Source organism: Ornithodoros turicata, chromosome 2 (genome assembly GCF_037126465.1).
Source record: "Ornithodoros turicata isolate Travis chromosome 2, ASM3712646v1, whole genome shotgun sequence".
In the NCBI taxonomy this organism is placed as follows: Eukaryota; Metazoa; Arthropoda; class Arachnida; order Ixodida; family Argasidae; genus Ornithodoros; species Ornithodoros turicata.
The window spans coordinates 113,710,120-113,727,855 of NC_088202.1; the positions used below are offsets into that span (position 1 = coordinate 113,710,120).

At 47.4% G+C, this 17,736-nt stretch overlaps 1 protein-coding gene across 1 annotated transcript; it reads right to left on the reverse strand.

The window, feature by feature from the left end:
* Positions 1–1,455: 1,455 nt before the first annotated feature.
* On the reverse strand, positions 1,456–2,391 carry LOC135384960 (uncharacterized). The gene has a single exon (XM_064614140.1). The coding sequence runs from the start codon at positions 2,389–2,391 to the stop codon at positions 1,456–1,458; it is 936 nt and encodes a 311-aa protein (XP_064470210.1).
* Positions 2,392–17,736: the final 15,345 nt, after the last annotated feature.

Consider the following 17,736-nt stretch of genomic DNA (forward strand, 5'->3'; position numbering starts at 1 on the left):
TCGGGCGTGGGATGGGCCAGAAGGGTTACCGATGACAGCAGCGACTTAATGGACGTGAAGGCGTCAGAAGCAGCGTCGGTCCAAGCGAGCGGAAAGGAAGTGTCCCGGGACTTCCGCTTGCGGCTCTTGCGACCGCGGGAAACGTGGTCTTGGGACAGCATTTCTTCGAGGGGGCGCAGCGTGTGCGCGCAGTGTGGGACGAATCGCCGATAAAAGTTGACGAGTCCTAAGAAACGCCGGAGCTGGCGCACGGAGTGAGGTTGAGGAAAATCGAGGATGGCGGCGATCTTCTGCGGAAGCGGAGATATGCCCTCGGCAGAGACAGTGTGACCGAGGAACTCTAGAGATGGTACTCCGAACTCGCACTTCGCGACGTTGACGATGATCCCGTGTGCAGCAAGCCGTGAGAAAAGTAGCCGGAGGTGTTCGATGTGCTCGGCAGGGTCTCGACTGGCAACAAGGATATCGTCTATGTACGCGAAGACGAACGGCAGGCCTCTGGTAACGGTGTCTATGAACCTTTGAAATGTTTGGGCGGCGTTCCGAAGGCCGAAAGGCATGCGGACGAATTCGAAGAGGCCGAACGGGGTGGTAATGGCCGTTTTCGGCACGTCTTCGGCGGCGACGGGTATCTGATGGTAGGCCCTCGTAAGGTCAATTTTCGAAAAGGTTCTCATGCCGTGGAGGTTGCCGGTGAAGTCTTGAAGACGCGGGAGGGGATAGCGGTCAGGAATGGTAACTAGGTTTAGGGCGCGATAGTCACCACAAGGCCTCCAGTCCCCGGTCTTTTTGGGGACCATATGGAGAGCCGAGGACCAGTTGGCGGAAGAAGGGCGAGCGATGCCGATCTCCAGCATGTGCTGAAACTCGGCCCTGGCAATCTTCATTTTCTCAGGTGCTAAGGGGCGTGGTCGAGAGAACACTGGTGGGCCGTTCGTCACTATGTGGTGCACAACCTCGTGGCTCACGGGCTTCGTCCAGTCCGGAGACTGCATGAGCGATCGGTACTCGCGGAGAAGTGCAGCATAGGGAGCAGGAACGGCTGGAAGGGATGTTCCGCAGAGGTCGCGACAAGGTTTGCGGCAGATATGGCGTGAACGTGAAGGTGGGTGTTGTCATCGACGAGAAGGCGGCGGGAAACGTTCACAGAAAGGCCGAAGTGATGAAGAAAATCCGCGCCGAGTATCGGCTGTGAGACGCTAGCGACGAGAAACACCCAGGGGAAGACTCTTCGTAAACCGAGGTTAACGTTGAGGAGCTGTTCTTTGTAGACAGGTATGGTAGTGTTATTAACGGCCATCAAGTGAAACAGCGGCTCACGACGCCGCTCATTAAGGGATGCGGGCAAGACGCTAACAGCGGCCCCGGTGTCGACAAGGAACCTAGTTTTGGTGGAACGGTCGACAACGAAGAATAGGCGACTTGCAGCGTGAGGAGGGGAAACGCCGGCCGCCATCAACGGTTCCCGGGTGAGTTTCCTGGCCAGCCGCAAGGGCGCGTACATCGCTGAGGGGCGTCGCCGAAGCGCTCATGGTACCAACAAGGTGGTGGGTTGGAGTCGTCGAACGGAGACTGGCTTCGGCCGTCTTGTCTTCGCGGAGAGTGGCGGAAACGACGGGAGCGGCTGGATCTTCTGGGAGACCGGCGACGGCTATCGGGGTAGCGCAGGGCAGCGACAGTCTCGGAGAGGCGTTGGATATCCGCTCTCACGGCAGCCATGTCGCTCGTACTCGCAAAAGCGGCAGGTGAAAGCGGCGGCACCGTGCCCTGCTGCAGAAGGCCTGAAAAAGAAGTAGGGTGGTTATGGCCGACGGCGCTTATGCTTGCTGCAGGGGAAGCGACCTCCATGACCTTGTCGGCAAGGCCGGCCAAGTCACAAAGTGGCAAGCTGGCGGCTGTAGTGAGAACCATCTGTACGGTTGGGGGTAGCCGTTGCAAAAATAGCTCGCGAAGCAGTGCTTCGTCGAAAGAGGCTGAGCGATCCGCCAGGAGAGCCTGCATGGCGCGAAGTAGCTGCGAAGGTCGTCGGTCACCGAGTTCTTCGGCATTCAAGAGCTGCTGCAGGCGCTTCCGCTCTGACATCATAGTCCGCTGGAGAACAGCAGTGCGCAACTGGTCGTAGGGTGTCTGAGGTGGAGGGCTTGCTATTAAGTCGGCAACGTCCATGGCTATCTCTGGTGGTAGGGAAGAGACGATGTGCCGGTACTTGGTGAGTTGGGAAGTAATTCCAGCGAGCAGGAACTGGGCTTCGACCTGCTGGAACCAGACGTGGGGTCCTCGATGCCAAAATGGCGGCAATCGAACAGCGACGTGGGGCATGGGAGGCATCGCAGCAGCAGCGGGGGCGGTTGCGCCAGGCGGAGGGTGTTGCTGGTCGCCAGCAGGGTTCATAGCAGCGGTGTTCTTCTCCGGGTCACCAGAAATTGTGGAGCGAAGTAAACGAGGTGTTCACACCACAATTTGCGGGAAAGAACTGAGGGTTTATTCCAGTGGCGGTTGCCACCAAAAACGAAAGTGGAAAAACGTGCAGCGTGCAGGCCGCGGCTTAACGATGACGATGTGGGCTGCTACAGGTTATCGTTGCTGCCAGTCTTGACCAGGCCTGTACGAAATAACATCCTACACTAGTCTGATCACATTTTCTGATGATGGGACCAGAACTGTTCCCGAAATGTCAAGCTTTTAGTTATTTTTAATGTTGTAGTACCGGCGTGCATTTTTTTACCACTAACCATTGAAAAACCCCTCCTTTGAACTATATTCAATACTACACTACGTACCGAGGTCTCGAACCTCAGTTAATTTCAAGCCTTGCCGTTTGGCGTGAGAAGAAGACAGAGAAAAAGGTAGAGAAGCCCGTACTTCATTTGAACGCACAATAACAGTAGGGATCGCACCTCTTTCCTGGAGCGAACAGGCTTCACCGCTTCTCCCAATAAAACTTGAGAGCGGCGGCCATATGGCGATTACAGACACGAAGCAGATATCCGCTACCCAATATACACAACTTCACCATGAACTTCGCTGCAGAAAAATTATTCAGCAAAGCCGGCCTGACAAAAACGTATCATAAGATACCTGTGACTCCGCAGGACGGCTCTAAAACAGCAATCATTATTTCATTAGGAGTTTTCGAGTTCCTAACGCATTCGCTGAGACTCATAAAACGCTGCGCAGTTGTTCCAACACTTCAGTGACTTCATCCTTCATGGTTGGTCTTACCTCTTCGCGTACATGGACGATCGCCTGATTGGATACAACAGTAGCATCACCTACGCCGTGTATTCAGCCGCCTCGGGAACCACGGCTTCGTGATCGTAGTGTTCACTCATTTAATTAAGTGACTGGGTGATTAATCAAGCGATTAATTAGTGAATGAATTGCTCACTAGTTCATGAATCAATTGCTCATCACCTAGATGGTTAGTTGTTGCTGAAATAATTAATTATTACTAAACTGTGAATTGATTGAGGGGGGGGTCGAAGTAGCTTGCCGTTATTGGCCGCACACGAGTGGGCATCGTCACGACTATAGCAAAAAAGAAGGGGGGGGGGAGAGAGTTGATGAGTTCAAAGTGAGTTCAAACTGATTAACTAATTAACTAACCGACTAATCAACGAATCGATATCCAGGACAAAAGTACGCAAGACTCACCCGTGCATACTACCGCATTACGTGGTTGCATTCACTGCCTCACCTAAACTCCGCAGGGTTCCCTCTTAAATGCTATCGCATTATAACAATAATTTATAAATATTAAATAATGTAATAATAATAAAATAATAGCAAATAATTTGAAAAAAAAAAAACTAAGGTGAACTCCGCCACACACATCCACTTTATGTGGCAGAGCACGCTTTACAGGCGACTATTAGTCTTCAGTTGCAGGTCGTCGTACGTACTACCACCCTAGTGCACTGGACCTGGTTGAGTAGTGAGGGTTCATGTGCGAACAACGGAGCAAGCTGTTACTCCACACCAGTACCTGTTATACGCCATAGTTAACCCTGATAACATTATTTCGCTGTTGACGTCCTTTCCTCAGAGTAATGTAGAAACTTTGTCATGTGCGGTCAACATCAGTGATAAACATCCCTGAAACTACTGTTTGTTAACGTACAAGCTTTCTCGCAGTAGTACCTGACGAAATGCGCACGACTGCAAGAAAGCTTGCACATTAATAAACAATAGTTTGTGCTTTTATCTTTCTATCACTGAACCAGAGTGGTAAATCTGTGTTGAACTTCGAAGGTCAACTGCAGCTTTTGAAACTGTTTTCACTGCTGATGACGCTGTGGGAACAGCAGCCGTGCTTCAATACCTGGTAGACCCAGGTGCCCCATGTAGGACCGGTTTTGAGGCTGGAGTTTTGTCAGCTCCAAGGGAGGGGGGGTCCAATCACTGATGTCCTTCTCTCCTTGCCCAGTTCTCATGTCCTCATGTCGTGAACTAGGAAATAATTGGCAGAGTCGGTCAGGGATCGACACTTGTCCTTTAAACGTCTTCTTGCAACGTTTTCCAAAAGCAGCGTTTCCGAATGAAGATATTTATGAATCTTAGCACTATCTGCAGATCTTACGCAAGTAGGGACATATTTTGCGGAATCTGAATTTGGCGAGCATGCCACCGATATCCAGGCTTACACCGGACAACTGAGAATGAGGGTGGAGCATCGAAATGATGATAGGATGAGTGTAGATTCGCTGTTCAATGATTGGAGGTGCTGCCACGTGTGCTGAACATGTGATTACATAATGAGAGGACAACAATAAAGTGCTATCCGTGGGACCCCGTGATGCTGGCTTGTTACAAATTTCACTGCCTGTAGTTTTGTGTCATTATTACCAATACTTTGAAGGGCTTGATTCGGCTGAAAAATGACCACTCCAAGATTTTCCGGCGGTTAGGGCCTCGCGAGTATCACTGAAGGTACCTATTTGAAGTAATTTAAATGCTGGCCCTCGGCCGGCTCATATGGCGCGTTGAAAAATCACACTAAGTTCGTTACGTCCGTCGCAATTCTTTAACCGTCAACAAAAATGTGATCAAGACATACCGTAGCAGCTACTTCATTTCCATATTTCATTCCTCTCTTCAAGCGCGTATGTGTTTCATGTGCATTTAATTCCTCGTTCGAACGTCAGTGGCTAATTGAATATCTTCTTCTGTTTAGCTCCGGTACAGATATCACGTTTCCATTTTCGAATACGAGTCGAGCCTGTACTTACCCAATGACATGCTCCTACATCAGCTAAATGTCAATAGGCGCGGAGCCGCACATTTTGTATACGCGCGTCGGTTCCCTCGTTTCTAGTCTTCATTCGAAGCGTGATTGTAGTGCGCGCAAAACGAATAAGTGCACGTATACAAGAGTACGATTGATTGGTTGACTGATTGAAAAATAAATGGAACAGTACATAGAAAACAGCCTGATGGTGTTTCACCTTGAGCAATCGCTTTGTCAGTATGCATTCCCATTTGCAATGTAATTCAGAAGCTGGTTGTGACTTCTTTTTTTTTTTTTTTTTTTCCTGTTTCGTGCACTCCCGGTGTTTTGAGTGTCTTTCACGGGGAATTTTATAACACGTCGCAGTGCTCCAATCATAACTTAAGTGGCAGGGAGCGAGTCACGCATCAACGCTTCATGATGTAGCCTTAGAGTTCGTGTCTGATGCATTCTAACAATCAATACGCTGGCTAGCAGCCGGTATTGCGATGAGCAGCAGCCATTCCATACTATCGCCACCGGTGCCCTGAAACGGCAGCTGTAAAAAATGATAGGATGATGCTGCAATGTCGACGACGGACAGCGACCTATTACAGTGAAATATACACTGGAACAGGTGAGAGGAAGGACAACAACAAAGAACAGTCAGACCAGGCTTTAAACTTCCTAACAATTCACCAAGCGAGTAGTTTGCTTGGAATTTTTCGCGGGGTTTGTGAACGTCGAAGGTGGTACTAATATATTCTTACTCCACATGGGTTTGCCTTTTCCTATGTCACTTAATCACGCATTCTATGCTTGAGAAAACGACAGGAAGCGCCACGATTGACGGACCTTTCTCTTTCAATTTCTTGCGCGAACGCAACCTTCTCGGAAAATCCCTTAGGAGCCACCCAACAGTGGGACATCGACTGCGCTGTCACGTCCAGAGCTTCCGCGGATGTGCAGTAGTTTTCCGCAGCAAGGGGTGAAGCAGACACTCAGGGTAAGCACCTTATGCGCAGAACAAGTAAAGGTATCAGTAGGAAAGGAGGTTGTGCGTGGAATACTAAGTAACACAGACGCTGACTGACGCGGTAATCTGGAAGGTGGTAACTCCCATCACAAATCTTATAAGTTTGGGGGATTGAGCAATATGGGAAAGGTAAGCGTAGCCCGGTAGCATCTCCTTAAAACGGCTTCTGCGAGGGCGAGTTGGGGGGGGGGGTATATGTTTATTAAGAAAAAAGAAAGGAAAGGTCAGCCAGACGGCCGAGTAGGGCTTCGCTAAGAGATTACCCAAAGCTAAAATATGTTTTGTACATCGCACCAGCACGCCCAGGACCGCACGTCTACCCCTCGTTACCCCCTCCCCCGTCCCCAGATTTGAAGGCTACACAGAAACTGAGTTGGGAGACGTAGAATCTTTTGTGACCACTGCGTGCAGGCACAAGAAGCCAAGAACCAGAACAGCCTGACCCGCAGTCTTTCTTTTTCTTCTTGACCAACATCTCTGCATGATCTTTTATACATACTCCCCCTTAACCATGGGATCCTAATCCTGAAGCATCAAGCAGCATACGAAATAACGGCAAATATTGTTAAAATTGGACGACGAGACAAAACGTGAAAAAGGACAAGAACAAAACACTTTTTTTTTAATCAAGCGAAACACGTTTTGAAATATCGAGTCCATCAACTTGTAAATGCTTTGCTTGCCCTTAGTTATGTTTACACTATATTTCGCTAGCCACACGTATAGGTGCATTAGGGTCTTGATTAAAAGCCTAACGGTGTTCCTTTCGTTGTAAACACGTAGCCGGGAGACATCGAACATACATTTGAGAAGTCGTGCTCCCGTAAATAAACAAATATCGTTCTGCTGTCTGCACCTTTAGGGAGTTGCCAGCCACCCCATAGAAGTTTACTCCTGTTTGTCGCACATTTCAATAGCGCAACGTCTCTTCAGGCAATATTTCGCATTTAGTAAACAGTTAGCCGCTCCACCTGAACGGAAATGCAAACTAAGGACAGATAATGAACAGGAATGAACTGTGCTTACGGTAACCTAAATAAGGCAGGAAGCCACACCATACAATGTCTCGCTAAACCAAGCGTAATATAATTCCCAGGCTCGCCATTCATTTCGATCTGCTCAACAAAACAGAATACAGAAAGGAAAAAAAAAGTACTTAACATTGGCGACATTTATACGGGAGCTAATATATTCAGACTGGCGGCTGCGTTCACTTCGTCACGTAATTGTGTTACCGTACCCTGTTCCGCTCCACTTTGTTTTGGGACAAGGGTGTCTCGGGGGAAGACGGCTGCTGCACTGTATCGTTCCAAATAGGCCGGGCAATTGATCTTCTCGAGTGTTGTTTCTGCTGCCGTGAATTGAACGGGCTGACGTGCCGAAGCAGGTGCTGGAGCGGGTCCGCATAAACGGCGGTCCTCTGCCCACAGGCTGTAGTTACGTATGCAGTCGGGCAGCAATCGATCGGACTGCGGTACTTCACATGCACAGAGCTTAACAAACGACGCGCGTGCATTGCCACAGGAATTGCGTCTATATTGGGTGGCCTGCTTCGTAGAACAGCCCTTTGGCAATCCCCGTAAAGCTTACAACCCTCTGTTCTAGTTCTGGACCAGAATGCAGATGGTACATTTACTTGACTCCGAGGAAAGCGCGCGTTAAGTTTATGGTGGACATCGTGCCTCCTTCCACATGTTAATATCTAGCCTTCACCTTCTGTTTAGATAATTTACAGTAGCCGGTTCCTCCATTGTTGTTAGTTTGCTTGATTGTGTGTACAAAAAAAAAAAACGAAAAAATGAACTCGTGTACCAACGTGTTCTGCTACTCCTAACATAAATCTTACCCCCCCCCCCCACACACACACGCGCACACACAAAATAAGGATAGATAAAGAAGACTATTACGTCACTACTTCTTAAGATCTCTGCACGCAAATTCTCTGCTCGCATCTTCACTGTTCACAAGTTCACGCTTCACAAGTCCACTATTCAAAGCTCCACTATTGTCAAGCTCACAAGCGCACTCTCCGGGTCTCTTAATCAGCTCGCCCCCTCTTTCTCTCTCTCTCTCTCAAAATTGCTTGGTTCCTCGTTGCTTGTTTTTTTTTTTGTTTTTTTTGTTGTTTTTTTACAGTTCATCCTTTGACCTGAACCTGCCAATTATCGATGTTTTTTTTTTTTTTTTCAGCTTTGGTTTACCTTCACATCGACTAGGGGCCAGTTCTCACTTGGCGACGCCCTACGCGGCGTCGTGTGCGGGCGGAGGAAATAGACGCGCATTTCCGGAGTCAGGAGATGAGAGACGTCGAACCATAGAAACTGCCATGCCGAACTTCTTTCACGACGTTGGCGAGAGCGGCCGAGAACGACAGCTGGCGACCAATTAGGTGACACAGAAAGGCCCCGCCTCCTGATTTTTCGTCTGCTTTGGACAACCGAATGCCACTGTGGTGGGAACATGAAAATCGCGCGCGCTGACGGGGCGGCAGAAATGCGCTTATACTTCCGCCGCCCGCTCACGACGCCGCGTCGGGCGTCGCCAAGTGAGAACTGGCCCTTACATGAAGGTGCCGTATACTGTGTCCTTTGGATTATTTCTGTGTTCCATCAGCCGCTCATTGATGCAACGCCGCGACTGTTCTATACCGGGTGTTTCACGAAGGCCCCCGGCTGAATAATTCGTAAACAGGTGGCGCCATCGAAGAAGTTTCGTTTTGGTAAAGATCCTTGGGACATTATCCATACACTGAGTAGTGAACGGCTCATTTGCATACGCTTGCTAGTTAAATAAACCTCCTAACTTTTAAATTTTACTTCGCACGCTTTCGGAACCACTGTTTCACGTTTCGTGACCTTCAGAAAAAATATTAAAAGAAAAAAAAAAACGCGCCGACCCTTAATTATTTTATCGAGTAATTAATCGGCTTCGGTTTACATATTTCTTGCGTGAAGCAGTGCACGAACGTGCTCTTTGAGGGAACCATCCGGCTCTCAATTTCGTGTTCATCCGCCTGGTGGGTGACGGAAGATAAGGAACAGCCACAAGACCGTAGGAGACGCTTTGGTGTTTCTCCTCCTTCTCTACCCGACTGGTACACAGCGCTCGCGGCGCATTCGTCATCATCCATGATAAGAGCACGCTATCACACCTACGGAACGACAGAACCACCAGCGCTGTTTACCAGTCGCTTCGAGAAGGAATACTAAAGCGTGTCTTTGGGGCTGTTCGTAATCTTTGCGGATGAACACGAAATTGACAGCCGGATAGTTGATCCAAACAGCGCATTGGTGCACCGCTCCGCGCAAGACATACTTGTAAACCGAAACCGATTAAGTACTCGGAAAAATCAATAAGTGTCGACGCGGTATTTTTTTTTTTTTTCTTTCTTGGAATATTTTTCGCTGAAGGCCCCGGTACCTGAGACAGAGGTTCCGTAACCGTGCGAAGTAAAATTTAAAAGTTAGGATGTTTATTTAATTAGTGAGCGTATGCAAATGAGCTGCTCACGACTCTGTTCAAGCCTGATGTCCCAAGGATATTTAACAAAAAGAAAGTTCTTCGATAGCACCACCTGTTCACGAATTATTCGGCCGGGGTACCTTCGTGAAACACGCGGTATACAGGGTGTTTGCTCTAGCGTGTCCAGAAATTATATTTAAAGCGAGCGATGAAAGAAAAGCAAGTGCTGCTTTACTTTTCTGCTACTTGAGTAAGAAACAGGTACTGCTTCACTAGTAGCACCTGTTTCTTAGTCAAGTAGCTGAAAAGCAGCGCTCGTTTCTCTTTTATCGCTTGCTTTAAATAACATTTCTGGACACATTAGAGCAAACACCCTGTATACTCTGTTGTAGGACAACGGAATTTCGTATCTTGCTGATAGTTCACAACTATTTTATATCTGTGTTTTATGTTGTATTTCTTTTCCATTCATCCATTAGCGAACCTTGGTAGCGAACTGAATACCAGCGGAACACCGAACCTGTTCCCCAATTTCAGCAAATAGCGGGACGACTGATGTACGTACTGCACCACAGAAGGTCATCCCGGTGGTTTTGATATAGCTTCCTTTTGACTCTTTACTTCACTATGCAACCTCTCAAGAATTAAAAAAAAAAAAGTTCCGTCTTCTGGCTGTTCACATGTAAACTCTAACCCTCAGCATGTGCCGTAAAAACATCTAAAATCTTGTGGGCATCTGGTTGTCTTTCACACATTTTCCAAACTTTTTTTACCCCTACATTTTGCAAGTACATACATTATCAACAGTACATAGGAAAATATCCGCCCGTAATGGGGCGAGACAAGATCCTATGCAGATGTCTGTCCTTTGAGTAAATTATTTTCCTTCGAACATAACCTTTAGCGATTTGAGGTAAAGCTTTTAAGAGTTCCAATAGGCCCTGGCCACTTATATGCCGCAAGCGTGTCTTGTCCGTTGTCCAGCTTCTACGTGTAGCTGTAGCTACATATACAGGGTGTTCAAAATTAAGCTTCCACTACCACTTTATAAATAGGCGAACAAAAGCAAAACTGGTGCTATTTTTCTGTTCCTTGAGTAAGAAACAGGTGCTACATGATTAGCAGCACCTGTTTCTTACACAAGTAGCGTAAAGTTATCATCTGGTTTCCTGTCATCGCTGTGTTTGCGTAGCGCTCGTGAAAGCTTAATTTTGAACACCCTGTATGTACCAACAGGCCCACTCAGCCGTTCTAATCAGCATAAAGTGTTCGACGGTCATTCCTGAAGCGTTGGCAGGCCATGAGGATGTACTCAATGGCGACAGAGAGGGCGCTGGTTGTGCACGGCATTGAGTTGCTGAAGCACAACCTGTAGCGGAACAAAGGGGTCAAGGCAACGTTCAGCCGCACTCTACACACAAGGGACGTGACGGGGAAGCCTGCATACTGAAGGACAGTGTACTTGGGGTCAACCGCTGGGAGGAGTGACCACTGTGTGACATCTTGACGCCACTGATGAGCGGCAAGACAAGCCCAGCGGGAATAAGGACAACGCGGACTTCCAACTAAGGTTTGTTGGTACCCACGCCAGATTAAATAGTTATCTTCTGAGCTTATCTCACTGTTGGATGTTACGTGCAACGTATGTCACAAAGAAAGTCAGTTGTCCTTATTTTCATGGTGTCTTAGGCTGAGCTGGTACTGCTGCCTAAACAAGCATACAAACAGCATTTTAGATTCTGGCGCGAAGCATGGCGGAAGCAGAAGTAACGTCATGTGCTTTCAGGAAAAAAAGAAAGATAGAAATGAGTCAGCCGGAAAGAGAGAAACGCAGAAAGAAAGAGGAGTGAAAAGCAAAACTCCCTACTTCCGATCAACACACTAAATTGTGGCCGATCCTGCCAAAGTTTCGAAGAACCCTCGGGTTCCCAGAAATCTGATATGTGGTGACAGTAGGGACTACTTCGATTTCTTATATTTTGTCACTGAGCCCACGGAGCGAACTATGTTTATCTCACACCGATAAAAATAGCGTTTCCGACTTCTCTGTCGCATTGCGTCATATTTATTTCTTTTAGTCTCAATTTTGGCATACGCATCCTTTGTTGTGTTACTCGCATTGGCCTCAGATCTTCACAGGAGGACCCGTCCCTTTCCCATCCCAATCCCTTTTATCATCTTGATGTACGTGCTACAACATAGAACTCTGATAGCACGTGGGGGTAACGTAGCAGCACATGATAGCGTGTTGAGACACAGGCGATCCCATTTCTCACAAAGTTAGATGACGAAGGACGCAAACTAAAGAAATATAATATACGCTGTGCTTACGTCGTAAATAGACGTAAATAGACACCAGATATAAATGAAATCTCTGGAGAAATACAAGTGCGAGAAAAGATATTGTTACGAGGATGAGGAAGAGGTCCGAGGAGAAGGGCACTGACACTTCGACTTCTTCGGTTCTAGACTAAGGGGTCGGAACCTTGTAACAATATCATAAGGCAATCCCATATGCCCTAAAGCATGACCAGTATTCAATAATACCCCCTGAACGGCACGAATGGTATTTCAATAAAATAATGGGTACGCCGTATGACTATGTGCTGAAAAGTCTCTTCTGTATGCCTGCATCTAAGCGGAATGCTGAGGAGCTTCAACAGAAGCACGCATCGTCTCCTGCTCTGATCATCGATGCGCATGTCATTTGTATCAAAATGTGCAGCCCTTAAGAGACATGACAGTGTGTTTGACATCATTTGCTATGATGTGAGAGAAGTCGAGAGAGAGTGACAACTCAAGAGTGAGAACGTTGAGAAATCGTATTGCTAGAATAATGTTCCGCATTCATAAGATTGTTCCGCATTCACAAGATTTACGCATGCTGCGCAAATGTCTCATTCAGTGCCCTGCAGGATGATTTATAGGATTCCTTGCGGCGGGGCCATTATGATTCAGAAGCCTACCCCACCGTCTAGCACATAGATACTCATAATGTTTCGTCAACAAGTTACTCCGTTCAACACCGGATGAGATCGCCCATCACAACGCTAATTATAGGGCAGGAAACGTAGAACTTCGGGTTTGCAGAGTCATCGTACATCACCACAACTTGCAGGACGGCTAAATTTCTGCGAGGGGTGCGTTGGCGTGCATCACTAATCTGTCTCTGTATCGCCTCCTAAATATTTGAAAACAGATGCCGGATTGGATTCAGGTTAGAGAAGGTTGCACGAGGTTGGCAAACCGAGTTTACCTAACCTGAGTTTAGGCTTTCGTGGCAGAAACCAATGAACATGAAAAAAGCTAATCTAACCCATTTCGTCTTTAGAGGCACTGGCGATGTTGAGTCATGGGCAGAGTCAGCAGATTTTATAGGGTGGTAAAACACTTTGGAAAAAACGACAAGTGGGGGTTTCGCAACCACCACTCTGTAAAATGTCTACCAAACAACAACAACACGCGTGCAACGTCTCGCATGCAAACAAAACAAAGTGGTAGACGTAAATAAAGTAAACATCGAGCGCTCAGGCAAATAATTTTTGTGTAGGTACGTGTTATCAAGGGATAGACATCAGTGAACCAAAATCATTTTCCTGATTCGGTTAATACCTTCAAGGGCCCTGAAGTTCGCGATATAGTCGTGCGGGTTAGCGCTCTACTCATTGCATAGTCTTCTTTTCTTTCTTTTCAGGCCTGTGTTTGACGGGTTGGTTGCATACATAACTGGACGGAACAGATCTTTCCTCCTTGTCAACATGTACGGCGTCTTTTTGTTTACAGATGATTAAAATATTTTTCCTGTTTCGTCTAAACGCTGTTTGCGCACTTCATCATGAACGCGAATATGTCACGTTTACCTCTTCTTCAATAAATATGTCACTGCGACACGAACGATCGCATGTCGGGCGTGTGATTGATCATGTGAACGTGCTGGCAAGTTAGTGATATGTACAGGCTATAATACTCATTCTGCTCAGCCGAGCGACTCGACCGCATAGAAGACTAGCTTGACATGATGTATAATCCTGTGCACGTAAACGTGCGGAAAAAGTGTTCGAACTGTGAGCACTTCACTACCAGTTAGAACCCGGTGGGCCCGGAATCGCAGTGTCCTACGTTTCTGATCGGTGCCGAGTAATAGTAAGGGTGTGGATTCTTTTTGGACAGGTTTTTCGCTATGTCCCGCTTGTCCGAAAGCTTCCCTTCCAATCTTCTGTCGTCCGGACAGCGAATTTCCTGAGTAGCACACTTCAACCGGTTCCGCAAAAGCCTAGACCTTTTTGATGAGCACGCCGCCACTAACAGCGGCATTCCGACTTGTCATGCCGCCGAACCAAGCAAAACATGCTTCGTCGTGCCTAAGGACATTGATATCCGCGCGCGTTTCACCAGTGATCAGAAATGTTCAAGTGAAAACTACTTCGCAGAACGTCGTAAATAGTAGACTTACCGCCATCAACTATCAGCACATCTTTGGCCCAATGCTCAGGCCTGCAGGTTAGGAAAGTTTTCCGACGCAAGCAACAAAAAATAAATTATGGATTACGTCACGGTGTTTCCTCGCTTAGGCTGTAGGACTCTAGCCCAGTGCATGCGTTGTAATATGATTTGGTGAGTTAGCCTTGCACGCACGCGAAAGTATCTGGACAATGGCTTGGAGTTCATTTAATGGTCCTGGTGGCTGTTAGAAAAGCTATAAGCGATCGAAGAGCCCATCACTGGTGCACAGGATTGCGGCAAGGTTCAAGAACCTCTGATGTACAGAATGATCCGATGTTGATGGTTTGTAGTTTTGTCGTTCGCTCGAGTAGCGTCAGAAGGGCATGCGGATATCTGATAGGAAGCCGACTCTCGCACAGCGTCGTTTTGTGTCAAGCAATTGTCGTGCGCCCCTCTCGCTACCCGGGGACCGTGGACACCGTATGTACGCACCGCACGCGTTTGCTTCGAGTGACCTTGGTGCAAAGAGTGCAAAAGACGAACTGAAGGCTACCACGAGAGATCTCCGGGACATGCACATGCCACCAAATGTTAGGGACAGGATCCCCAGCACGTTTCGGGATATCGGGATTAGAGCTACACTGGTTCTAGAACAACAGCTGCCAGTGCTTCACGTCCCGTTACGGATAGCGCATTCCTCATAACCGAACAAAAACAAACGGTAGAAGTTAGCTCCCGGTAACGCAGGACGGATGACAAGTTTCCCGGCTAACTCCGTTACGAGTAAGCGGGACATGACTGCAATTATTATTACGTTGGGTTCACGTTCGCCGTTGTTGTCCACAGTCTCATTGTCGAAACGGGCGACAGCAGCGTTGCTTCTAACCTAATATACACACGTTAAAATGGGCCTAGTGATAGGAAGGAAGGGTCTATGCGCAGATGCAGTACTGTTTACTTTTTCCTTCTTTGTCATCCTCATTCCTCCTCCTTGTCCCTCCTTCTTTCCTTCCTCATTCTTTTTCTGCAGAAGGCAGGCCTTGCTCAACGACCCATACTTTGCTCTTCCCGACGAACTCGTGCACCCTCACCACATCCCCATCCGTCATCCTCCTCTATCCTCCATCCGTCCGTCCTTTCTTTGTGTTTTGTGTTCTTTTTTTTTTCTATTGTCGTGACGACGCCCACTTCTGTGTGGCCGACAACGGCGAGCCTATCCTGCCATTACCCCCCCCCCTCTCCTTCTTTGTTCCTTTACAATAAAACGTCATCCCTTCTTCTTCCCGTGTCTGCAAGCACGATGCGCGTGAGCAGGACGCACGTGCCACGCCTACAAGGTTTGAATATTACTTGACTGACTCGAGCGTCTTCACACGTTATGATTGTGGCGATTTTTACTATTCACGCTATCAATTACACTTGCAATTTTTACCAGCCAACACTCTAAGCTGTAGTAGGACTAGCTGAGAGTATACAAAAAATCACACACCTATATGTGGCGCCTCGACTATTATATCCCTGTCACTAATCAATGTACAAACATCAACGCAATATAACTCAGGGCTTAGAAGACTTCCTATGCCGCACATATGATCATTTCTGGAATGATCAATGTTGACAGCTTCCCTGAGAACGTCGAAGCTGTAATAATTGAATTTGCTGCGGAGGAAATATGGAGAAATTCTCGACGGGATTAACATGGAACCCAGAGGAAATAGGGTTTACCGGGGCAACTACATATAGCGTTACTGCTTCTGCCAGCGTTGAATGGAGACCCTGCATCTTTCCTGCTTAATGAGGGACCAGGAAACTAAACTATAGTGTTACATGAATGAGCAGTAACAACGCACAATCGTTGTTGCTTCCTTTTTCTTTTCTTTTTTTTTCTTGTATGGAAGTAATGAGTGCATCTTCACCAGGGAGCTCTACGCCATTACGGACGTAGACGACAGGAGAGAACAGAGAAATCTCGTTATCTCCTATACCGAGAAATGTGTCCAATTGTGGAAGAGCAAAGAGGTTCATGCTCAATTCACCACAGGCTTTTCTCGGGCGAACTTATTGGCCACGGTAAATGAAAAATAAATAACTAAAAAGAACAAGGAATAAAGCGGGAAGCACATATCATGTGTACGGTTTATAGCTGCAAATAATCCCCTCCTTCACTCAAGGAGGTTGACAAATGTGTGAGAGTAACGAATACAAGCGGGATATCCTTTAGACGTAGGAAATGCAAGAAACATGCCGCTCGTATTCTGTAAACTTACAATACATGGTTTGCGTGGGAAGATTAGGTGTCTTGTCTCAGATCTCTCCACATCTTTCAGTAATTTAATCATTCGAAGAAGCAGTAGTGGAGTCTCCCGCTATCTGTTCCACGCTTTTATGCTCAGCATGAAAAACGTTTTCATATTTATTCCGTCGCCTCTCTTTATGCAAATACGTATGTGTAACAGTACCCGTGGAAATTCAGTGGTGTTGATGAATAGCAGAAATCTGTTGCGATGCTCTAGCCGGCTGTATATGTAGCGCTACACGCTGGTACGTGACATTTGAACTCCGTGTAACGACGACGAAATACGCAAAAACGCACGATCTGGCGAGGAATCATTCTCTTTTGCTCGTTGGATCATTTCGGAAGTGGCTGTGTTTCTCCCGGATAATACGTTTATTCCAGGCATCTGTATCACTTTTGATCGCTTGCTAGTAGCATTTCTAACGTTTCATGCCAGTGAGATTTCGTGCGTTCATTTAAAGCCCGTCGGTCGCGGGGTCCTTCAAAGGGCTTGCGGTACCGCTTACGAATACAGAAGACAAAGACAACGTCCGTCAAAATATGTCAAAATCTAAGACGGCATACAAACAAAATAAATCCCAAGAGGTAACAAAAAACAAACAAAAACGTATTACTGGCAGTCACTTATATGTCATTGCAGATTCCACTAATATAGGGCGATGACGTCTGCAGCAAACATGAATTATCCCCATACACATAGTTGGGCAGTTTCAGCGTCCGTCAAAGTTACAAGTCTTGTTTGTTCCTCTCAGGTAGTGGACTAAACAATATCAGTAGATACCTAAATGGGGTGTCACACCCATACTTTAGCCTTGTAGCAGGCCCCTGTATGTGAAATGTGTCGTACTTGTGTCGTACCGCATGAGACGTTTTCTGAGTGGTGCGCCGTGGCATTTGTCAGCGGCAGTCCTTAGCACCGGAGAGCAACAGAGACGCAACGCCCTCCTCAAATAGCAGTCCCAAATGAGCAGACCTCGACGGCAAGGGTGGTGGTGGTGGTGGTGAAAGGGCTCGCCGTTGTCGGCCACACAGAGGTGGGCAGCGTCAGTCCCGACGGCAACTGACGCAAGTGGCACGCACGGGTAGCCAATCAGAAAATAGCATAAGGTTAGCATTCGGTCTTGGGAGGCCCTGCAGGTGGCGACTTGCCGAATGGTTTGGCTGGCTCAGGTGGTCTACCTTCGGCAGAACATCGTTGCGGATATTAAAAATTCAAAACCCTTGTCTGAGCATCCCCCATTCAGGATGTAAAACAAAAAGGGAAGGTGTGCAGGAAGGGTGCGTTCACTTTGT

Coding starts and splice junctions, on each gene's coding strand:
- LOC135384960 (XM_064614140.1), bottom strand. CDS start 2,391: ATGAACCCTGCTGGCGACCAGCAACACCCTCCGCCTGGCGCAACCGCC.